The following is a 20,300-nucleotide window of genomic DNA, read 5'->3' as shown; positions in this document are numbered from 1 at the left end:
GAGTTCTGAAGGCTGGCGAGGACTCCTGACGGTCATCTTGCAGTGGAGTGGGAAGTGAAGGGGTTAGAAAGTAATGGGAGGGGAGGGCTTGGGGGAGGAAGCCAGCTTCTGGGCTGGACCTTAGGATACTTGCAGAGAACTGGCTGTCATTTCTTTAAGAGACTGTGATGATGGAAACAAAAGAATTCTTTAGCTAAATTTAAAAGAAGAATGAAGAATGTTTTAATAAAGTACTCAGAGTTCTAGCAACAAGACTTTATAATCTATTACCTTGGTTCCCAGATGACTCGTCAGCCTTCGAGGAGCAGAATGTGTGCTACTAGAACTCAAAACACTGGCTGTTTCATGATCTATTCGTGTAGTTGAACCCTAGAAATTAAGCAAATTATAGACAGTATAATTTAGATTATAGATACATGTAGCTAGCTTCATGTTAAGATACTCCAAATGAACTGTCATTAGGGTAAATAGCTAAATATACCATTAAAGTGTGAACATTTATAACTGCTCAAAATGAGTATTTTTATATATAAACTTGAGTAGAATTTAGAGAAACACTGAAGGAAAAAAAAAACTGTTGCAAAAGACAAAGTACCAAACACTGAAGAAATTCTAAGAGTAATATTCTTTCCCAAATCAAAAGGCATGAAACCACATTCAGTTAAATATAAATTGGTTGGTAGAAAGCTCCACTGAGTAATGAAATGCTCTGAATTAGCACAAAACTAATTGAATTGGGTACACTCCAAGTTCTCCAGGAGCTGAGAGCAGAGAGAAGACTGCTTGAAACTTCTATTGGAGAAAGACATGAAAAAATAAATAACTGCACTGAGATGTCTAAAGGGACTAATATGGGGAACAAGTTAGAAGATAATATAGGCAGAATACTCTTTGACATAAATAGTAGCAATATTTTTTTGGATCTGTCTCCTAAGACAAAAGAAATAAAAATAAACAAATGGAACCCAACTAAACTTAAAAGCTGCTGCATGGCAATGGGAACCACAGACAAAACAAAAAGACAAACTAGAGAATGGGAGAAAATATTTGCAAATGATGTGAGCAACAAGGAATTAAAATCCAAAGTATTTAAATAGCTTATAAGACTCAATATCAAAAAAACAAAAAACCCAATCAAAAAATGTGCAGAAGACCTGAACAGACATTTCTCCAAAGAAGACATATAGGCACAAGAAAAGATGCTCAATATCACCATTTATTACAGAAATACAAATTGAAACGAGATACCATTCTCATAGCTGCCAGAATGGCTATTATTAAAAAGAAGTTTTAAGAGAAAAATACATTTATAAATATAACTGTAGGAAAAAACTCTAAATGTGAAACTCACTTAACTGTATATTTAAAATAGGTACATTTTACTGTATGTTACTCTTTACTCAATAAAGTTTATTTTTAAGAATCATAAGTTGAGAGGTCTTTTTTATGTCTCCTCAGATAAAAGGATGAAGACCTACCTATTCATACACACACTGGGAAATCTAGGGTTAGATTAAGGAAACTAGCAGAGTCCCAGACAGGCTAGCCTTTCTGGACTCCACTCCTTCTGCAGGTCTGGATGCTTTATGTTGATTAATCTTCTAGGGTTATTTCTCAATTAGAAGCAGCAGGGTAGCACCCTCTGGGCAGGAGAAGGTCAGAACAGACAGACGTCTCCTTCCACTGTCACCAGCTACCGTATGCTTCTCAAACGGTATTTCAGTTCACATGCATGCAAACAACAAACATTTACTGAGCTCCTGCTCCTTTCTTCAGTTCAGTTCAGTTCAGTTGCTCAATCATGTCTGACTCTCTGCAACCCTGTGGACTGTGGCATGCCAGACCTATATGTCCATCACCAACTCCCAGAGCTGGCTCAAACTCACGTTCTCAGTGATGCCATCCAACCATCTCATCCTCTGTCGTCCCCTTCTCCTCCTGCCCTCAATCTTTCCCAGCATCAGGGTCTTTTCAAATGAGTCAGTTCTTCGCATCAGGTGGCCGAAGTATTGGAGTTTCAGCTTCAGCATCAGTCCTTCCAATGAATATTTAGGACTGATTTCCTTTAGGATAGACTGGTTTGATTTCCTTGCAGTCCAAGGGACTCTCAAGAGTCTTCTCCAACACCACAGTTCAAAAGCATCAATTCTTCAGTGCTCTGCTTTCTTTATAGTCCAACTCTCACATCCATACACGACTACTGGAAAAACCATAGCTTTGACTAGACGGACGTTTGCTGGCAAAGCAATGTCTCTGCTTTTTAATATGCTGTCTAGGTTGGTCATAGCTTTTCTTCCAAGGAGCAAGGGTCTTTTAATTTCATGGCTGCAGTCACCATCTGCAATGATTTTGGAGCCCTCCAAAATAAAGTCTCTCTCACTGTCTCCATTGTTTCCCCATCTTTTTGCCATGAAGTGATGGGACCGGATGCCATGATCTTAGTTTTCTGAATGTTGGGAGTTTTAAGCCAACTTTTTCACTTTCCTCTTTCACTTTCATCAAGAGGCTCTTTAGTTCTTCTTCGCTTTCTGCCATAAGGGTGGTGTCAGCTGCATATCTGAGGTTATTGATATTTCTCCCAGCAATCTTGATTCCAGCTTGTGCTTTATCCAGCCCGGCATTTCTCATGATGTACTCTGCATATAAGTTAAATAAGCAGGGTGACAATATACACAGCCTTGACGTACTCCTTTCCTGATTTTGAACCAGTCTGTTGTTCCACGTCCAGTTATAACTGTTGCTTCTTGACCTATATACAGACTTCTCAGGAGGCAGGTAAGGTGGTCTGGTATTCCCATCTTTCAGAATTTTCCACAGTTTGTTGTGATCCACACAGTCAAAGGCTTCGGTGTGGTCAATAAAGCAGAAGTAGATGTTTTTCTGGAACTCTCTTGCTTTTTCGATGATCGATGGATGTTGGCAATTTGATTTCTGGTTCCCCTGCCTTTTCTAAATCCAGCTTGAACATCTGGAAGTTCACGGTTCATGTCCTGTTGAAGACTGGCTTGGAGAATTTTGACCATTACTTTGCTAGCATGTGAGATGAGTGCAATTGTGTGATAGTTTGAGCATTCTTTGGCATTGCCTTTCTTAGGGATTGAAATGAAAACTGAACTTTTCCAGTCCTGTTTGGCCACTGCTGAGTTTTCCAAATTTGCTCGCATATTGAGTGTAGCACTTTCACAGCATCATCTTTTAGGATTTGAAATAGCTCAACTGGAATTCCACTAGCTTTGTTCGTAGTGATGTTTCCTAAGGTCCACTTGACTTCTCATTCCAGGATGTCTGGCTCTAGGTGAGTGATCACACAATTGTGGTTATCTGGGTCAGGAAGATCTTTTTTGTATAGTTCTTCTGTTTATTTTTGCCACCTATTCTTAGTATCTTCTGCTTCTGTTACGTCCATACCATTTCTGTCCTTTCTTGGTGCAATGCTAGTCTCTAGGAACGTAAGTGAATAAAACATCCACACCCTCATTGCATAACGAGTCTAGACAGGTTGCTCAACATGTAAATGCACAGTGCTTTGACAGAGCCCAGGTGTGCGCATAGGAATGGCGTGTACTCAGTTCGGGAAAGTGTTGTCTGATTTTGAATGACAAAGAGGTGTTTAGTTAAATAAGAGGAAGGTTAGCTACATGGCAGCTCAGATGAGGCAGAGGCTATGAGCGCAGGTCAGAAAGAATGTGTGTGTGTGTGTGTGTGTGTGAGAGAGAGAGAGAGAGAGAGAGAGAGAAACTGACTGACTGACTTGGAGATTAAGAGCTTCTTCTAATCGCATTAACGAAGATGGAGTTGAGGGACCAAGACTCAAAATAAAGAAAGCAGGTGGGAGGCTTTTAAGGAAATTTTGGCAAAGGGCTGCTTTTGATCTACAGGAGGGAATGAATGACTCCTTATCCTGAAGCAAGCATACTGGCTTTAAGGATATCTAAATACTTGGACTGTTTCTGGTAGTGAGGATGTAACACAACCTGTAAGGATCCTCGTCTTCTAGAATTCACCACCTTATGAACTATCCCTGTGTTTAAGTGTGGGCTAGATTTAGTAAAAGGCTTTTAGTGAACAGAATGCTGTAGGTACGATGAGAAGTCACTTTCAAGATAAGTTTACAAAGACTGTGGCTTCCATCGTGGACACCCTCTCTTGTTCTTCTCTGAGGGATGCCAGATATTACACTATGAACTGCTCTTTGTAGAGGCCTTGGTGGCAAGAAATGATACTACCGGCCAACAGCTGGAGACCTGAGGCCTGATAACAGTCATATGGTGAGTTTAGAAGCAGATCCTCCCCTCATCAAATCTTGAAATGACTGTGGCCCCAGCCAACATGGTGACCACAGCCTATGAGAGGCACTCAGCTAAGCTGCACCAGGATTCCTGACCTACAGAGACAATAAATGGTTGCCGATTTAAGCTGCTAAATTTGTCAGGCAGCAATAGATAACTAATATATTGTTTGAAACAAAAGAGAAACAAGAGGTTATATTATGAAGCAAGGAAAAACCCATGTCTACGTTGAAACATGTTCTGACATTCATTTCAGTGTAGACATCAAATCACCTTTAAGCTTCAGACTTAGTATCTTTCTAAACAGATCCTTGATTTTGGGACACTCTCCACTTTGCTCTCCCAAACTCTCTGGCTAGAAACCCAGATGGATTTATTATAAGGAGATTCCAAGAGAACATTCCCATACCCATACTACCTGTAAGCCAGAACCCGAGTCTTGAGAATCTTTCCTGGGCCTTTTTATTATGATTAAGTCTGCACCGACATCCTTCAGAGGGACCAGAGAAGCAGTAACCTGTAAAAAATGGTTATTGTTGTTCAGTGGCTAAGTCATGTCTGACTCTTTGTGACCCATGGACTGCAGCATGCCAGGCTTCCCTGTACTTCACTATCTCCTGGAGTTTACTCAAACTCATGTCCTTTGAGTTGGTGATGCCATCCAAAATCTCATCCTCCTTCGCCCCCTTCTCCTCGTGCCCTCAATCTTTCCCAGCATCAGGGTCTTTTTCAATGACTCGCCTCTTTGCATCAGGTGGCCAAAGTATTGGAGCTTCCGGATCAGTTCTTCCAATGAATATTCAGGGTTGATTTCATTTATGATTGACTGGTTTGATCTCCCTGTAGTCCACAGGACTCTCAAGAGTCCTCTCCAACACCACAGTTCAAAAGCATCAATTCTTCAGTGCTCAGCCTTCTTTACGGTCCAACTCTCACATCCATACATGACTACTAGAAAAACCATAGCTTTGACTAGATGGACCTTTGTTGGCAAAGTGATGGCTCTGCTCTTTAATATGCTGTCTAGGTTGGTCATAGCTTTTCTTCCAAGGAGCAAGTGTCTTTTAATTTCATGGCTGCAGTCACCATCCACAGTGATTTTGGAGCCCAAGAAAATAACATCTGCCACTGTTTCCACTTTCCCCCCATCTATTTGCCATGAAATGACAAGACAGGATGCCATGATCTTTATTTTTTGAATGTTGAATTTTAAGCCAGCTTTTTCACTCTCCTTTTTCACCCTCATCAAGCGGTTCTTTAGTTCCTCTTCACTTTTTGCCACTAGAGTGGTATCATTTGCATATCTGAGGTTGCTGATATTCCTTCCAACAATCTTGATTCCAGCTTGTGAGTCTTCTAGCCTGGGATTTCACATGATGTACTCTGCATATAAGTTAAATAAGCAGGGTGACAATACACAGCCTTGATGTACTGCTTTCCAGATTTGAACCAGTCTGTTGTTCCATGTCTGGTTCTAACTGTTGCTTCTGACCTGCACCTCCTTTTCGCACACATTAGAATCAAGCACCTCTCTATTTACTGGTCCTCCTCTATCCACCCTTCAATACCCACTGCCATCACTGGCACTCAAATGTGTGCCGAGGGGCCCAAGAAGGACTATGCCTGGCAGCTCAATCAGCACAGCTGGGACACGGTCAATTTCAACTACATCTGCTGAGTACAAACCTCTCTTCTATCATGCTCACTTTAGGAAGTGACTCAAAAGTCGTATTTTTCTGAGAAAACGAAACAAAGTGACTCTAAAAAGTTCTTCATAGAGGTAGCAACAGTCTCCAACTCACTGTGAAACTGTGTAAGAGGGGGAAGAAGCAAAAGAAGCAAGCACCCTCCTCACCTTGCCTTTTTTCATACAGATGGTACATGGAAGTGGTCCAACAGTAGATAAGGAAAAGTTTCTCTTTATTAAAGTCCTACAGCTAATTCTATAACCCTTAGTGAATTAGTAAACCTAGACATTAAGTATAAATGCTGTTAATATCACAAAAAGAGAGCCCACCAGACGTTACGTGCTTCCTGGTGGAAGACCACTATGCTACCTGTGAAAGTCTCGGCCATAGAATCAGGGCCTGAGACCAAATCTGATCACATCTCTAGACCCAAATACCAATTTACAGGGAATACAGAAGACAGAGAGGTCAAACCTCACCATGCAGATGTTCCTAGCAAAATTCAGACTATGGAAAACTTGAGAAGACAAATAACTTTGGTTATTCAACAAATATATAGCAAAAATCTAAGAGACAAAGAAACCTATAGATTAAAAGACACTTCAAAGACACATTAACCAATCTCTGTGCATGAACTTTATCTGGCCCTTGTATCAAATAAATTTAAAAATTATGACATTTATGAAACAACTGCAAATTTGAATACTGACTAGTTATCTGATGCTACCGAGGAATTACTGTTAGTTTCCTTGGGAGCATAATAATGGCACAATAGTTATGTATGCTATAGGTGTCCTCTGTCCACAGGATTGCTTTAGCAATTCTGGGCCTTTTGTGGTTCCATATAAATTTTAGTATTATTTGTTCTAGTTCTGTGAAAAATGTCATAGGCATTTTGACAGGAATTGCATTAAATCTGCAGACTGCTTTGGGACTTCAGACAATACTACTAAGCCACAGTAATCAAAACAGCATGGTACTTGTACAAAAACATGACAGACCAAAAGTGCAGCATAAAGAGCCCAGAACTAAACCCACATACCTACAGTCAGTTAATCCTTGACAAAGGAGGTAAGAACACACAATGGAGAAAAGAAGGTCTTTTCAGCAAGTGACACTAGGAAAGCAGGACAGCTACATGTAAATCAATGATGTTAGAACACACCCTCACACCATAAACAAACAAGCCAAAAAAACCCCTCTCAAATTGTTTTACAGACCTATATATAAGACATTTAACCATAAAACTTCTGGAAGAAAACATAGGCAAAATAGTCTCATAGTCTCAAATTATAGCAATATTTTCTTAGATCAGTCTCCCAAGGGAAAACAAATAAAAGCAAAAATAAACAAATGGGACCTAGTCAAACTTAAAAGATTTTTTACCGTAAAGAAAACTATCAACAAAACAGAAACACAGCTCACAGACTGGGAGAAAATATTTGCAAGTGATGTGACTGACAGTCAATATCCAAAATGTACAAACAGCTCATACAACTCAGTATCAAAAACAAACAAATAAATAAAAACAACAAAATCAAAGGATGGACAGAAGACCTAAACAGACATTCCTTCAAAAAAGACATACAGATAGCCAACAAATCATGAAAAGACGCTCAACATCACTGATTACTGAGAAATTCAAATTAAAAATGGTCACCATCAAAACAAAGTCTGCAGAGAATGTGGAGAAAAGGAAACCCTCCTACACTGTTAGTGGGAATATAAACTGGTACAGGCACAATGAAAAACAGTATGGAGGTTTCTTAAAAAACTAAAAATAGAGTTACCACATGATCCAGCAACCTCACTCCTGGGCATAAATCCAAAAAAGATGAAAACTCTAATCTGAAAAGATAAATGCACCCCAATGTTCACAGCAACATATGTACAATAACCAAGACACGGAAAGAACCCAAGTACCCATCAACAGATGATGGTTTAAGAAGATACAGTGGTCTAAGAAGTCACAAAAAAGAATGAAATATTGCCACTTGCAACAACATGGATGGAGCTAGAGAATGTCATACTAAGTGAGGGAAGTCAGATAAAGACAGATATTATATGATATCACTTATATGTGGAATCTAAAAAATAATACAAATATATCTATGTACAAAACAGAAACGGACTCACAGACACAGAAAACAAACTTATGGTTACCACAGGGGACAGGGAAGGACAAATTAAAGGTATGGGATTAACAAATACAAATAATCCAAAAAATATGTATATATTACTGAATCACTTTGCTGTAGAGCTAAAACTAACATAATAATGTAAATCAATTGTATTTCAATTTAAAAGAAAGTATTCTTAGACACAGAAAACAAACTTATGGTTATCAAAGGGGAAATGGGAGGAGGGATAAATTAGGAGTATGGGATTAACAGATATATACACTTTGATATATATAAAATAAACAACAAGGATTTACTTTATAGTATGCGCATGTGTGCATGCTAAGTCACTTCAGTCATGTCCAGCTCTTTGCGACCCTATGGACCATAGCCTGCCGGGCTCCTCTGTCCATGGGATTCTTTAGGCAACAACACTAAAGTGGGTTGCCACACCCTTCTCCAGGGGATTGTCCCAACCCAGGGATCAAACCTGCGTCTCTAACGTCTCTTGCACTGGCAGGCAAGTTCTTTACCACTAGCACCACCTGGGAAGCCCTAGGGAATTATATTCAATATCTTGTAATAACCTAAAATGAAAAAGAATTGGAAAAATACAATATAACTGAATCACTCTGCTGTATACCTGAAACTAACAATATTATGAATCAACCACATTTCAATTAAAAAAATGTTATATTCTGGAAATATACAGTGAAATATTTAAGCAAAAAATGATGATGTCTGGGATCTTTTCCAAAAATAAAATCAGAGGACAAAGTATAGAGGGTACATGGAGATTACTATATTACTCTGTTTGCCTCTGTATATATTTGAAATTTTAGCTAGAAATAAATTATATGAGCTAGATCCCTACTTGCTTAGTATATAACTTTATGTGTAATTCATTTATGAATCGATTCTTAGCTTTTCCATTTAATGTTTAGAACCAGATCTCTAGTGATACAACCAGTAAGCAGTGATGAAGTTCAAACAAGAGTGGGAAAGGGATGAAATGGCAGGAGAACCTTTTCCACTGCCAATAAAATGTTTTTAAACCTATTATGGAAAATTTCAAATATGGTGGTGGTTTAGTCGCTAAAGTAGCTAAAATTTCAAATATATACAAGAGGGTGATTTACTTGTGAAAGATCATCCTGGCAGAGTGGCTGTGGGCAGGAAGGCAGGTGAGGTACAGTGAGCTTCCTTCCACACAGCGGTAGAGAGAAGGGCACTAGGGTAGGAGCTTTGATGGATCATCTTACTGAGATCCCGAGAAAGTCAGAGAGAGTATTTTCATTTTTGTTAGTGTTAATTGTTTTTGTCTCTGGAGCAAATAACTAAAGAACAAACCCCAAGAGTCTGTCATGTGTCAATCCTATTAAGACAGATAAAGGGATTTTGGCATAACTAAATCACAGTTTCACAGACACCACTTATCTACATTAGGATCTGGGAGTCGCTGTGGTGTCATTTGTGATCTTGGTTTTTGTCTTCTAAGTTTGTTATGATTTTATGGCACACTAAAGTCTTACATTTTTAGATGAAAGCTACCGTTCTTTTATGGTTTCCTACTCACTTCATGATTATAAAAATTCTATCCCCATTTTCTTACCTTTTAATATTTTTAATAGTTTTCATTTGGGGGACTTCCCTGGTGGTTCAGTGATTTAAGAATCTGCCTTCTAATGCACGGGATGTGAGTTTGACCCCTGGTCTGGGAACTAAGGTCCCACGTGCTGCAAGGCAACTAAGCCCGAGGCCACAGCTACTGGGCCAGCACAGCAACAGAAGATCCCGCACGGCGCAGCGAAGGTCTCACGTGCCGCGACTAAGACACGACACAGGCAAATGAGTAAATTGTTTTTTAAAGTTTTCATTTTTGACATTAAATCTAATATATTTAGAGTTAAATTTTGATGTAAGAAGTGACAAGAATTCAATAAAAAAAAAAAAAAAAAAAAAATATCCAGCTTATTGGCTAGGTGAGGCTTTGAAGGATATAATAATTGAAATATGACCCAAAGCATTAATAGTGGGTCTTAATCCTAAAGCAAAAAAAAAAAAAAATGTTTTTGTCAAGACAGAACTTCTTTCTACATACGTGTAGGAACACATGATATTCCCAAAGAATTCCCTAAATAATAGACAAAGAACCTGAATGTACTATTTAAATATAATTTCTTTTGCCCTAATTTACCCATCTGTAGAGTATTACCCAGTACAATGTGGACCAGTAATATTAAAATGAAGTATATTTTTGTTTAAACGTGGTAAATTTAAATATTAAGTATGAGACATTTTAAGCTTTAAATTTTAATGAACTAATAGAACCATGTTCTTTCTAAATAAATAGTATCATTAAAAGTAACCTATAGACACTAAAGGAATATTTTATCAACAGTAAGAAAATTTCCTTAAAATCAACTTAGTTGAAACTACATTTTAAAAAATCATTCATTTAAAACATAAAATATTGCTTGAAAAAATGTGGAGGATACAGAACACTCCAAGGAAAAATACTGTCATATCAGGATGCATTCCAATCAAACTCTAATGGAAAACTGATGGCAGCACAACAAGATAATGTTCTACCTTAAAAAAAAATTATCTTCCACAATTTTGCTAAAGATGATAATAGTAAATATGACTAGGGTATGTATTTACTTTTTAAATGGGCATTAGAATCATTTATTTCAATGCTGGGTTTATATAATCTTGAAATACAACTGAAGATGAGAATATTAACTCTTTATGATTAAAAAAAACCATAAAAATGTCTTATAAAGAATGCCACAGAGAAAGAGCAAATCTATTCGATGCATGCAATAATAACTAGGTCAAATCACATATGACCAAAATGCAGCTCAGTATTTATTTTTCAAAGAAACTCTACTCACATTAATCATTTTAGGCTAAAACAGAGACACATAATTTAGAGCTATAAAATATACTTGGAAATTTTGAAAGCATCATTGTTAAATATAATAAAGAAAAATGACATAGCATTTTAGTACTGAATTCTTCTGGAGATATCCATTTAGGACTAAGGAAACAGATAAGATTTACAGATTGTTGTGAGAATCATCTCACTCAGTATTTCTTTTTAAATATTTAAATAGTTAACTAGAAAAAAAATTAATAGAATAATTTATTTACCTGACCGCTACCCGAGGTTGCCATGTTGATTTCTGCCACTCCTTGACCTTCATTCTGCCGTTCAGCTTCATGTGAGCCCGCTTCATGCTTGCTCTGAGATGACCTCTGTTAATATGGAGTTAACATCAGTACATACAAAAATGGTGCATGCTTTCTTAGCCCACAGCTTTCCTTCTTTCTTGCTTTAAAGCTCTGAATGCATATATAAATACAGGTTTACAAAAGCATGGAACTGCACTTCATACTTCATAACCTCCAGCAGGGTTGTCAGTTGACTATTTCGGTAAAAGGAAAGTGAAGTGTGTCCCTCGAGCAATAGAGCCGCACAAGACAAAGGATTTTCTGAGACTCACAGAAACACCATCCTCCACCAGCTGTGCTCACATCACTATCAGGGACATAACCCAACTAGAACAAATAACTGTCTTTTCCGCAAGGTCACATGGTTCTGGTATTTAATAGAGCTGCAAATATAACAGTTACTACCTAAGCTTATAAATGCCTTCTATGTAAGTATATTTATACACACATATATATTTCCATATACATCTGCTAATAAAAGTCACATGAAACCAACAGATAAGCTCTTAGGTTCTAATATGAATAAAACCAAAACCTTTTCTAATGTAACCACCATCTGTTATGTAAAGTGAAAGGGCAAGATTATATCCAGTAAAAGCAGTCATTTCAAGACAGATTATATCCAATACAAAGCAGTCATTTTGAAAAATATCACCACAGAATCAAAGAAATAAAATAATCTATCAATCATCTTTTATAGAAACAATTACCAGTGTGCCTCCTCTAGGAAAATTATAGGCAAAATCAAAAATCACACATTAAAAAGTGTGACATAATAATGGAAAACTATATTACCAAGTGGCTTCCACTGGAATTTCTTTAAACATAAAGCTTTCCTAGACCATTTAAAATGGGACTTAAAAATAATTTACATATACTATTTCCATCAATAAACAAGGAGAGGTAGTCCCAATAATTCAGAAACAAGAAAAAACAGTACCACGGGAAAGTGGCACTATAAAATTCAACAAAATCATCTAAAGTAGAGAATACAAAGTTACTGAAGAGAAAAAAATGAATCAATGAGCACTAAATCCACAAAGATCTGACACTAACATCACTGAAGATGTCAACATAAAAGCAATTCTTGAGTATCTGCAATGTTAGTAACTTGCAATAGGGCTGGAGAATACAGCACTGACGGAACCAGGCATTGTTCAATGCACTCTTCAAGATTTAGTCTAGTCAGGGATACTATCAAATAATGAAAGAAACGACAATAAAGTTAAAAACTTTGACAAGTACTCACAGGGTGCTTATAAAGATATATAACAGAAGGACATCAGACATTGTGGGAGTCCGGGGAAGCACTCTCTTAGGAAGTATTGTTTGGACTGAGATCTAAAATATAAACAGGAGATCTAGGAAATGGGATATGACAGAGGATGAAGGAAACAGAGACCATGTGCAAAGATTTAGGGAAATAGAGACCATATGCAAAGGAGCTGGGATGAGAGGCACATGGTTTGCTCTAGGATATCAAAGAATTACAGTGTGAAGAGCAGAACAGATGGTTAAAAAAAGGAACTTAATGATTTTGTTGAATTTCAGTGTGATTCTCAGATGGCACCCACGCCCCTACATAACCAATATTAGTAATACTAAAGGAAAAAGGTGCATGTATTCTGATTGTTTAAACTCAAGTTTTAAATGGTCTAAGTAAGCGGGAAACAGAAGAGATCGACTTGCAGACTATATATTAACGTAAGTGGGAGATGATGGTCCTTAACACCCAGGGAAGCACTGTTGTAGATAAAAGCAGTGGAGACAGAGGTCAATCTGAAGGACTGCAAGACAGACTGGATACAGTGAGTGGAAGAAGAGATCTGGGGTCACAAACTACTCTTCTGTTTCTCAGCTCACACAGCTAAATAATGCCAGTGCCATTCATAGAGACAGATAATACTAAAAGAGAATGAGGATTGGGAGGATGTGGGAGTCCCAAGGAGGACTTAGGAGAAGATCATCCTTAATTATGCTTTGGGTATGTTGGATTTAAAATGCCTTTAAGACAATCCACTTTAAGTGTACAACTCAATGACTTTGAATCAACTTACCAAGAATCACCATACTTCAGTTTTAGACCATTTTCATCATTCTAAAAAGATCCTTTGTGCTCATTTATAGGTAATCCCCATTCCCACTCACAGCTCCAAGTAACTATGGCTCTACTTTGTAAACTTGTCTTTTCTGTATATTTATTGTAAATGGACTATATGGACTTACATGTCTAGCTACTTTTACTGGGTATAATGCTTTCGTGGTTCACCTCTGTTACAGCGTGTGTCAACAATTTGTTCCTTTTAATTGCCGAATAGTATTACATTGTAATAGTATACATTCTATTTATTGATCCACCAGTTGATACACTTTTGCCTTTTTCTACTTTTGGGCTACTGTGAGTAATGCTGCCATGAATATTCAAACTAAAGTCTCTGTGTGGGCAAATGTGCTCATTTCTCTTAGACAGCTAGAAGTGGAACTGCTGGGTTATATGGTAACTGTACGTTTAATGCTTCAGGTAACTGCCAAACTTCCAAGTGGCTGAACCATTTTACATTCCCATCAGCAGCGTATGACAGCTTCTATTGATCCACCTCCTTGCCAGTGCTTATTGTTTTCTTGATGACTACAGCCATCCTAGTGAGTATAGAGTGATACAGCGTTGTGGTTTTAACTTGACTTCCTTAATGACCAATGATGTTGAGCCCATTTTCATGTGCTTATTTGCCATTCCTATGTATTTTTCTGGTGAAATGTGTATTCAAATCTTTAGCCCATCTGTAAGTTGGGTTGTCTCTTTATTAATGAGTTATAAGAGTACTCTGCATGGGATTTTAAAAACTATTTCTCAATGGCTATTTTCTAGAGATTATTAAACCACACCTCAATTTTCCTTATAGCTCCATCTTTTGGGGCCCCTCTCCCCCCAGTGTATACACTTGTCAGTAAATAACCTATTGGAAAGAATACAAAAGAAAGTGGTAGCACTGGTTGCGTCATGTACCCTCTTGGAACTTCTGAGATTTGAATCAAGTGCAATAGTTATATCATCTGAGTTATATCCTGTATCTAGACCCTAAACCAGAGTTGTTAGCAGGTAGGGCAAAGATAGTGTTATAAGATGCTTCATGGTGGATAAAGTATTTGGCAGACATCTTTTCTTCTCTATACTGTATGTGAACTAATTTATGAGTATCTGATCCCCAGTTTTCTCCATTTTCTAGCTTCTCCTTCTGATCATAATAAAGAAACACCAAACATCAAAATTAAAAAGTTTTCTTTCTTTCTTAAATAAGACATGACACCTTCTTTTAGTTTATATTCACTGAATAAATATAACCACTTAAGGTTATGAAAAATATGGCCATTTTTATAACAAAAAGAAACAAGAATAGACTAAGTTACAGTGGTAGACAGTTGGTCCCAAATCCAATGATGTAAATGAAATCTTGAACATATAAAAAAACACAAACAAGCCCCCGACCTGCAATAAACTTATAATTGTGCTGACAATGAGAACTGTTACTAACAAATGACAATTTTTCTTAGGAATTTCTAGAGGCCAGAATGTTGGTAAAGTTTGAAATGTACTGACAGTGAGTATATTATACCAGGCAAATGATGACCAAAAGAAGTCCCATGCAGTAATACTAACAGCAAAGAAGGCTATTTCACACACATAAAAGAGTCAATCAAGTAGGAAAAATAAATGTAAATATTGACTTAGAAATTAAAAAAAAAAAAAAAAAAACCCTGTTGATGCAGCCAAACAGTAAAAATCGTAATATAAGAAAGATGGTGAATAAAAGCTAACTATAACTAAAGATGGTAGAAAAACAACAGCAAAAACTCAAAGCAGAAAAAATATATATAAAAAGAAAATATAAATGCAGTGCTGCTCAATAAAAAACACAAGTTGCCTCTCTAAAAACAGCTTTAAAAATAGAGTATAGTATTTTTGATTGAGGGAAAAAAAAAAAAAAAAAAACACGCAGATAAACTACCCTGGAAACCCAAAGGGGCCATAATAACCGAATGCCACATACAGCAATGCCAATGACGTTGAAAAAGGAGTAAAGAGATAGTTTTATTTTGGAAGGAAAAAAACAGTCCTGAAGGGTTAACATTGCAAAAAGGACACATTCTGTATATTACAAATACTTGGTTCATACTGACTTAAAACATCCAGGTTAAACTACTTCTAACAATATGACTATTACACTGAACTTGACTACTTAGCAAATACATGTTTCTACATATTTCAAATTCCGATGTACTGAAGCCAAAGCTTCTAAGATATTTAAAAAGCAAGGCATGGATGAAGAGAGCCTTAAAGACACTGTTTGCAAAAATTATACCTTTTAACATTAGAATTAGTTGTCTTCCCTCTGTATAAATGGGCCTGCACTAAGTTTCTGCCTCCAAACAGAACTATTCATTATTTGATCAGATTTTCCATGGGTGGAAAATATGTGCTGGCGATGAGTGTTGTTGCTGTTGTTTAGCTGCTAAGTCATGTCCGACTCTTTTGCAACCCCACGGACGGGAGTCCACCAGGTTTCTCTTTCTATAGGATTTCCCGGGCAAGAATACTGGAGTGGGAATCTTCCCGACCCAGTGATAGAACCTGCATCTCCTGTGCTGGCAGGCAGATTCTTTACCACCGAGCTACCTGGTAAGCATGCTGGTGATGAAAGGACACGTCAAATTTGTTTCACATACAAAAGTTTTCTCTCACTGTAAAAGCTGTACAGTTACTATAAAAACATTACAAAACTGGCCAAACTAAAAAAACAAGGAGCTATTAACAATGGTTATCTGCCTTTTCATATTATTTCTGACACACTATGTTTATTTGTGCATATTAAAAAATGGGATCAAAGTGTACATACTATTTTTTATATCATAAACATTAAAAAATATCAACAAGCACTTCATCGTGTTTTTAGTAATTATATTTAGAATAAAGCAGTAGGTTGATGTTTCAATCTTTGCATTCTCTTTTTTCTTGTATGATCTAGAATATGAGTCTTAATCTGGCTGCATATTAGAAACTTTGCATTGATGTATCCCCAAATACTGAGCCAATTTTTCCTAGCAACAATTCTGTATTGTTCAATGTGGACTTTTATTCAACACTTTTTGCTCTTATTGCATAGAGACAGGTCTTCCTGTAGGTGACTTAAGCAGCAAATACTTTATTTTCTCTGAGCCTCCCACATGCTGTTTCTCCCTATTCAGCAATAGTTCATTTAAGTTCCATGTAGGTTTTCCTTTTATTTGCCCATAAACAAGGTGAGAAGTGCCCAGATTCAGTGGCTATAAACAGACAGCTGAAGGGATGGTTTTTATACCCCATCCTTCTGTGTGGTGATCAAAACCAAGTTTTAGCTGCAGAGCTGACAAACATGGTTTGAACCCCCTTTTTAATCCTCATGTCCAGAAGCGCCTAGTGTAACCAATTCTGGAAGCTCTCAAGACCACACAGGGTAAGATGAGCTGCTCTGTGACCTACTAGTGCTCACTCCAGGGTCAACTCTCTACCATCATCTAGAAGAATGATTTGTTTATCTGCTTTGCAGTTCTCCTAATTTTATTAATTGTCACCTTCCCTGGTATTTGTGCTTTTTCATTTTGTCCTTTTACTGTCATTTTAATGAAGTTTGTAAAGTGAGCGTAGATAAATGTATACAATCAATTTTTACTATGGATTACACAAGGAGATAGCTTATTTACAAACTGTTAGTAGCCAAATTATAAGTAAACAGATAACTGAAGTAAGGTATCTATTTATGGCTCTATAAGCTTTAATTGACTAAACGTTATGAAGAAATAGTAGTATAGGTTTTTGAAATCTACTTAATTTAATGAAAAAGCTTATCAAATGTCTCAGTTCTCTAGAACATCTATTTCAATGACACTGCACTAACTGTGCACATCTTCTCTTAGAATAACCACCCATCATTACATCTGCAAACAAAAGAGACAATTTACTAACCTCTGCTTCTGTTGCTTGGGACTGTAAAAGCTGTCGTATACGAAGTATGTCCTTTTCTATTTGTTGAATTCTGGTTATTCTTCGCTAAAATAAAATAAGTAACCAAATTAGATCTATTTTTATTGAAAACATTAGTTTTTAATATTAATTTAACATTAACCATTCTATGGTTACCATTTAAAAGCTTAGGATTGTATAAAATCATTCTTTTTTTCTATACCAAATCATTCTTATGTGAAAATTAGATACATATATATACATATTCATATACTGAGGACATCAGTGGATCAGTTCAACTTTTTAACACATCTAACTTTATAAAACAGATCTCTAGATTTAGGAAAACTGTACAAATTCAAGTCATGTATCTACTTGGACCATAAAGAAAAGTGAGTGCTGAAGAATTGATGCTTCTGAACTGTGGTGTTGGAGAAGACTCTTGGGAGTCCCTTGGACTGCAAGGAAATCCAACCAATCCATCCTAAAGGAAATTAGTCCTGAATATTCTTTGGAAGGACTGATGCTGAAGCTGAAACTCCAATACTTTGGCCATCTGATGCGAAGAACCAACTCACTGGAAAAGACCCTGATGCTGGGAAAGATTGAAGGCAGAAGGAGAAGGGGACGACAGAGGATAAGATATGGTTAGATGGTATCACGGATTTCAATGGACATGAGTTTGAGCAAACTCAGGGAGATAGTGAAGGACAGGAAAGCTTGGCATGCTGCAGTTCACAGAGTAGCAAAGAGCTGGACATGACTGAGCAACTGAACAACAAATGATACGTAACAGTGTGAAATTGGTATTTAAAAGTTGTTCTCAAAAACTACTTCAAAAAGAAAATTACATCTGAATCTAAACTTTTATTATATTAATTCATATGTCAGTACAGTAAAATGGGTTTATATAAAGTATGGCATCCTGTAAAGAGAAAGAACATCTGACTTTTTTAAGAAGCAACAGTATGTAAAAAATAAGAATAATCTTCCCCAAAGTTATTCCTATTACAGGTCAGCAGTACCTTTCAGAGTTAGCTTTCCCAAATACTTACTGCAGCTAAACATTACTCCCAACACTAAAGATCACAGTGATGGTAAGAGTTATTGCTTCCCCCATATACTGAGATCTTCAAGTGAACACAAAGCAGTAACTACAGATCAAACAATGTGGAACTGAAAAATGTGGGAAATGTTTTCAAGTATATATATTTTAAAAATAAGTACTGCTGACACTGTATCATCTTCTGCCGTAATTCCATAGTTGACATTGTAACATTGGTATAAAAAGCTGTATTGTAAGAGTAATTGTTTCAATGAGTAAAAAGTGTCAGAAACTAGATGAGTCATTTCCAAACTTTTTATGATTATGAAAGATTTTTGAAGCACGCATACTTCAATAGATAATTAAAGTATTATAAAGAACAGCTTTAAGTATATATAGCTAAAAAACTTACATACAAAACTTACCCTTTGATCAAAAATAGTTTTGTTTAAATAAATGTCCTTATGATTTTGTTGCCATAGTAGGAATGATTACTGTTGCTGCTTCCATTATTATGATAAACAAACACGGAAAAGCTCAAAAAAGTTGTGCTCACCAAAAAAGAAAACTTCCTCCCTCTGTCCCTCCTTTGTAACACTACAACTATGCTAATTCTCTATCACGATTCTGATAATAGTGAACTTAATTAAGGTAAATAATATTCTCTAATTAAGACATTTACCATGTCTAATTTTCACCATGAAAATACACTGAAGAAGAAGTGCTTTTGGTAGCTCTCTAAAGATTCTGCAGAGATGAGTGATCACTTCTACATCAGATACTAAATACATCCTGACATTACAGAAACAACAAAACTATCTACACTTACTACTTTCATAATATTTCATTGTTTTCCTCTCTCTGTATAACCAGCTCCCCCTCACCAATAAAGTCCCAAGTCAAAATTTTTAATATTTAGAGGATGAAAACAGCAAAATATATCTAACATTCCTCTTCACAGAACTATATTTTGGTATTGCTATTAGGTCACTAAACCCTGAAATCAAGTCGACACCTTGATGACGGCTTCCACAACAACCTGTGTGCTTTTGTTACTCAGCATAAAATGGAAGAAGCCAGTAGCATTTCTTTCCATTCTCTATATGACAATCTTGAATATTTATGAAATTAAATGCAAAACGCTTAACTGTTCAGGCATACAGAGATGGTATGACTTTTGAAAAACTGATATAAAATTATATAGTAATATAGTTTGATATATACATTGAAATTGCATTTAGAATCAAACTCCATACCCACCAGAGACACTCAGAGGGCTGAAACGAACTTTATGTGCACCAGGACCAAGAGACCCCACAGAGACTGAGAAAGAACTGTGTTTGAGCATCTCCTGTGAACATACGGGTCAGCAGTAATCTGCCACAGAGGCAGGGGCTCTGGGTGCAGCAGACTTGGGTATCGCATAAGTCCTCTTGGAGGAGGTCGCCATTAACCCCACGACAGAGCAGCCAGAACTTACACAGGACTGGGGAAGTAAGACTCCTGGAGGAAACAAACAGGACCTTGTGTGCACCAGGACCCAGGAGAAAGAAGCACTGACCCCACCAGAGACTGACCCAGACTTGCCCGTGAGTGTCCAGGAGTCTCCGGTGGAGATATGGGTCGGTGGTGGCCTGCTGCAGGGTCAGGGGCACTGAGTGTAGCAGAGCGTGCGTGGGACCTTTTGAAGGAGGTCGCCATTATCGTCATTACCTCCACTATAGTTTGGCCCCAGGTAAATAGCAGGGAGGGAACACAGCCCCGCCAATTAACAGAAAATTGGATTAAAGATTTACTGATCCTGGTCCTGCCCCTCAGAACAAGACCCAGTTTCGCCCTCAGTCAGTATCTCCCATCAGGAAGCTTCCATAAGCCTCTTATCTTTCTCCACCAGAGGGCAGATAGACTGAAAACCAACCACAA

General features: G+C 37.2%; 1 protein-coding gene across 9 annotated transcripts in view; it reads right to left on the bottom strand.

Annotated features, from left to right (window-relative positions):
* Nucleotides 1-20,300, bottom strand: part of APC (adenomatous polyposis coli) — a 138,160-nt gene that overhangs the window by 31,617 nt on the left and 86,243 nt on the right. For all 9 annotated transcript variants that reach the window (XM_010848355.1, XM_010848358.1, XM_010848361.1 and 6 more), the window contains 3 exons: nt 17,336-17,419; nt 11,254-11,358; nt 271-369 (listed from right to left, as the gene is read on the bottom strand). In XM_010848355.1, the coding sequence (XP_010846657.1) occupies nt 271-369; nt 11,254-11,358; nt 17,336-17,419 (288 nt within the window). The remainder of the gene's footprint in view (nt 1-270; nt 370-11,253; nt 11,359-17,335; nt 17,420-20,300) is intronic.

Source organism: Bison bison, unplaced genomic scaffold, assembly GCF_000754665.1.
Source record: "Bison bison bison isolate TAMUID 2011002044 unplaced genomic scaffold, Bison_UMD1.0 scf7180017864264, whole genome shotgun sequence".
Taxonomy (NCBI): domain Eukaryota; kingdom Metazoa; phylum Chordata; class Mammalia; order Artiodactyla; family Bovidae; genus Bison; species Bison bison.
This window is presented reverse-complemented; position numbering and strand designations above follow the sequence as displayed.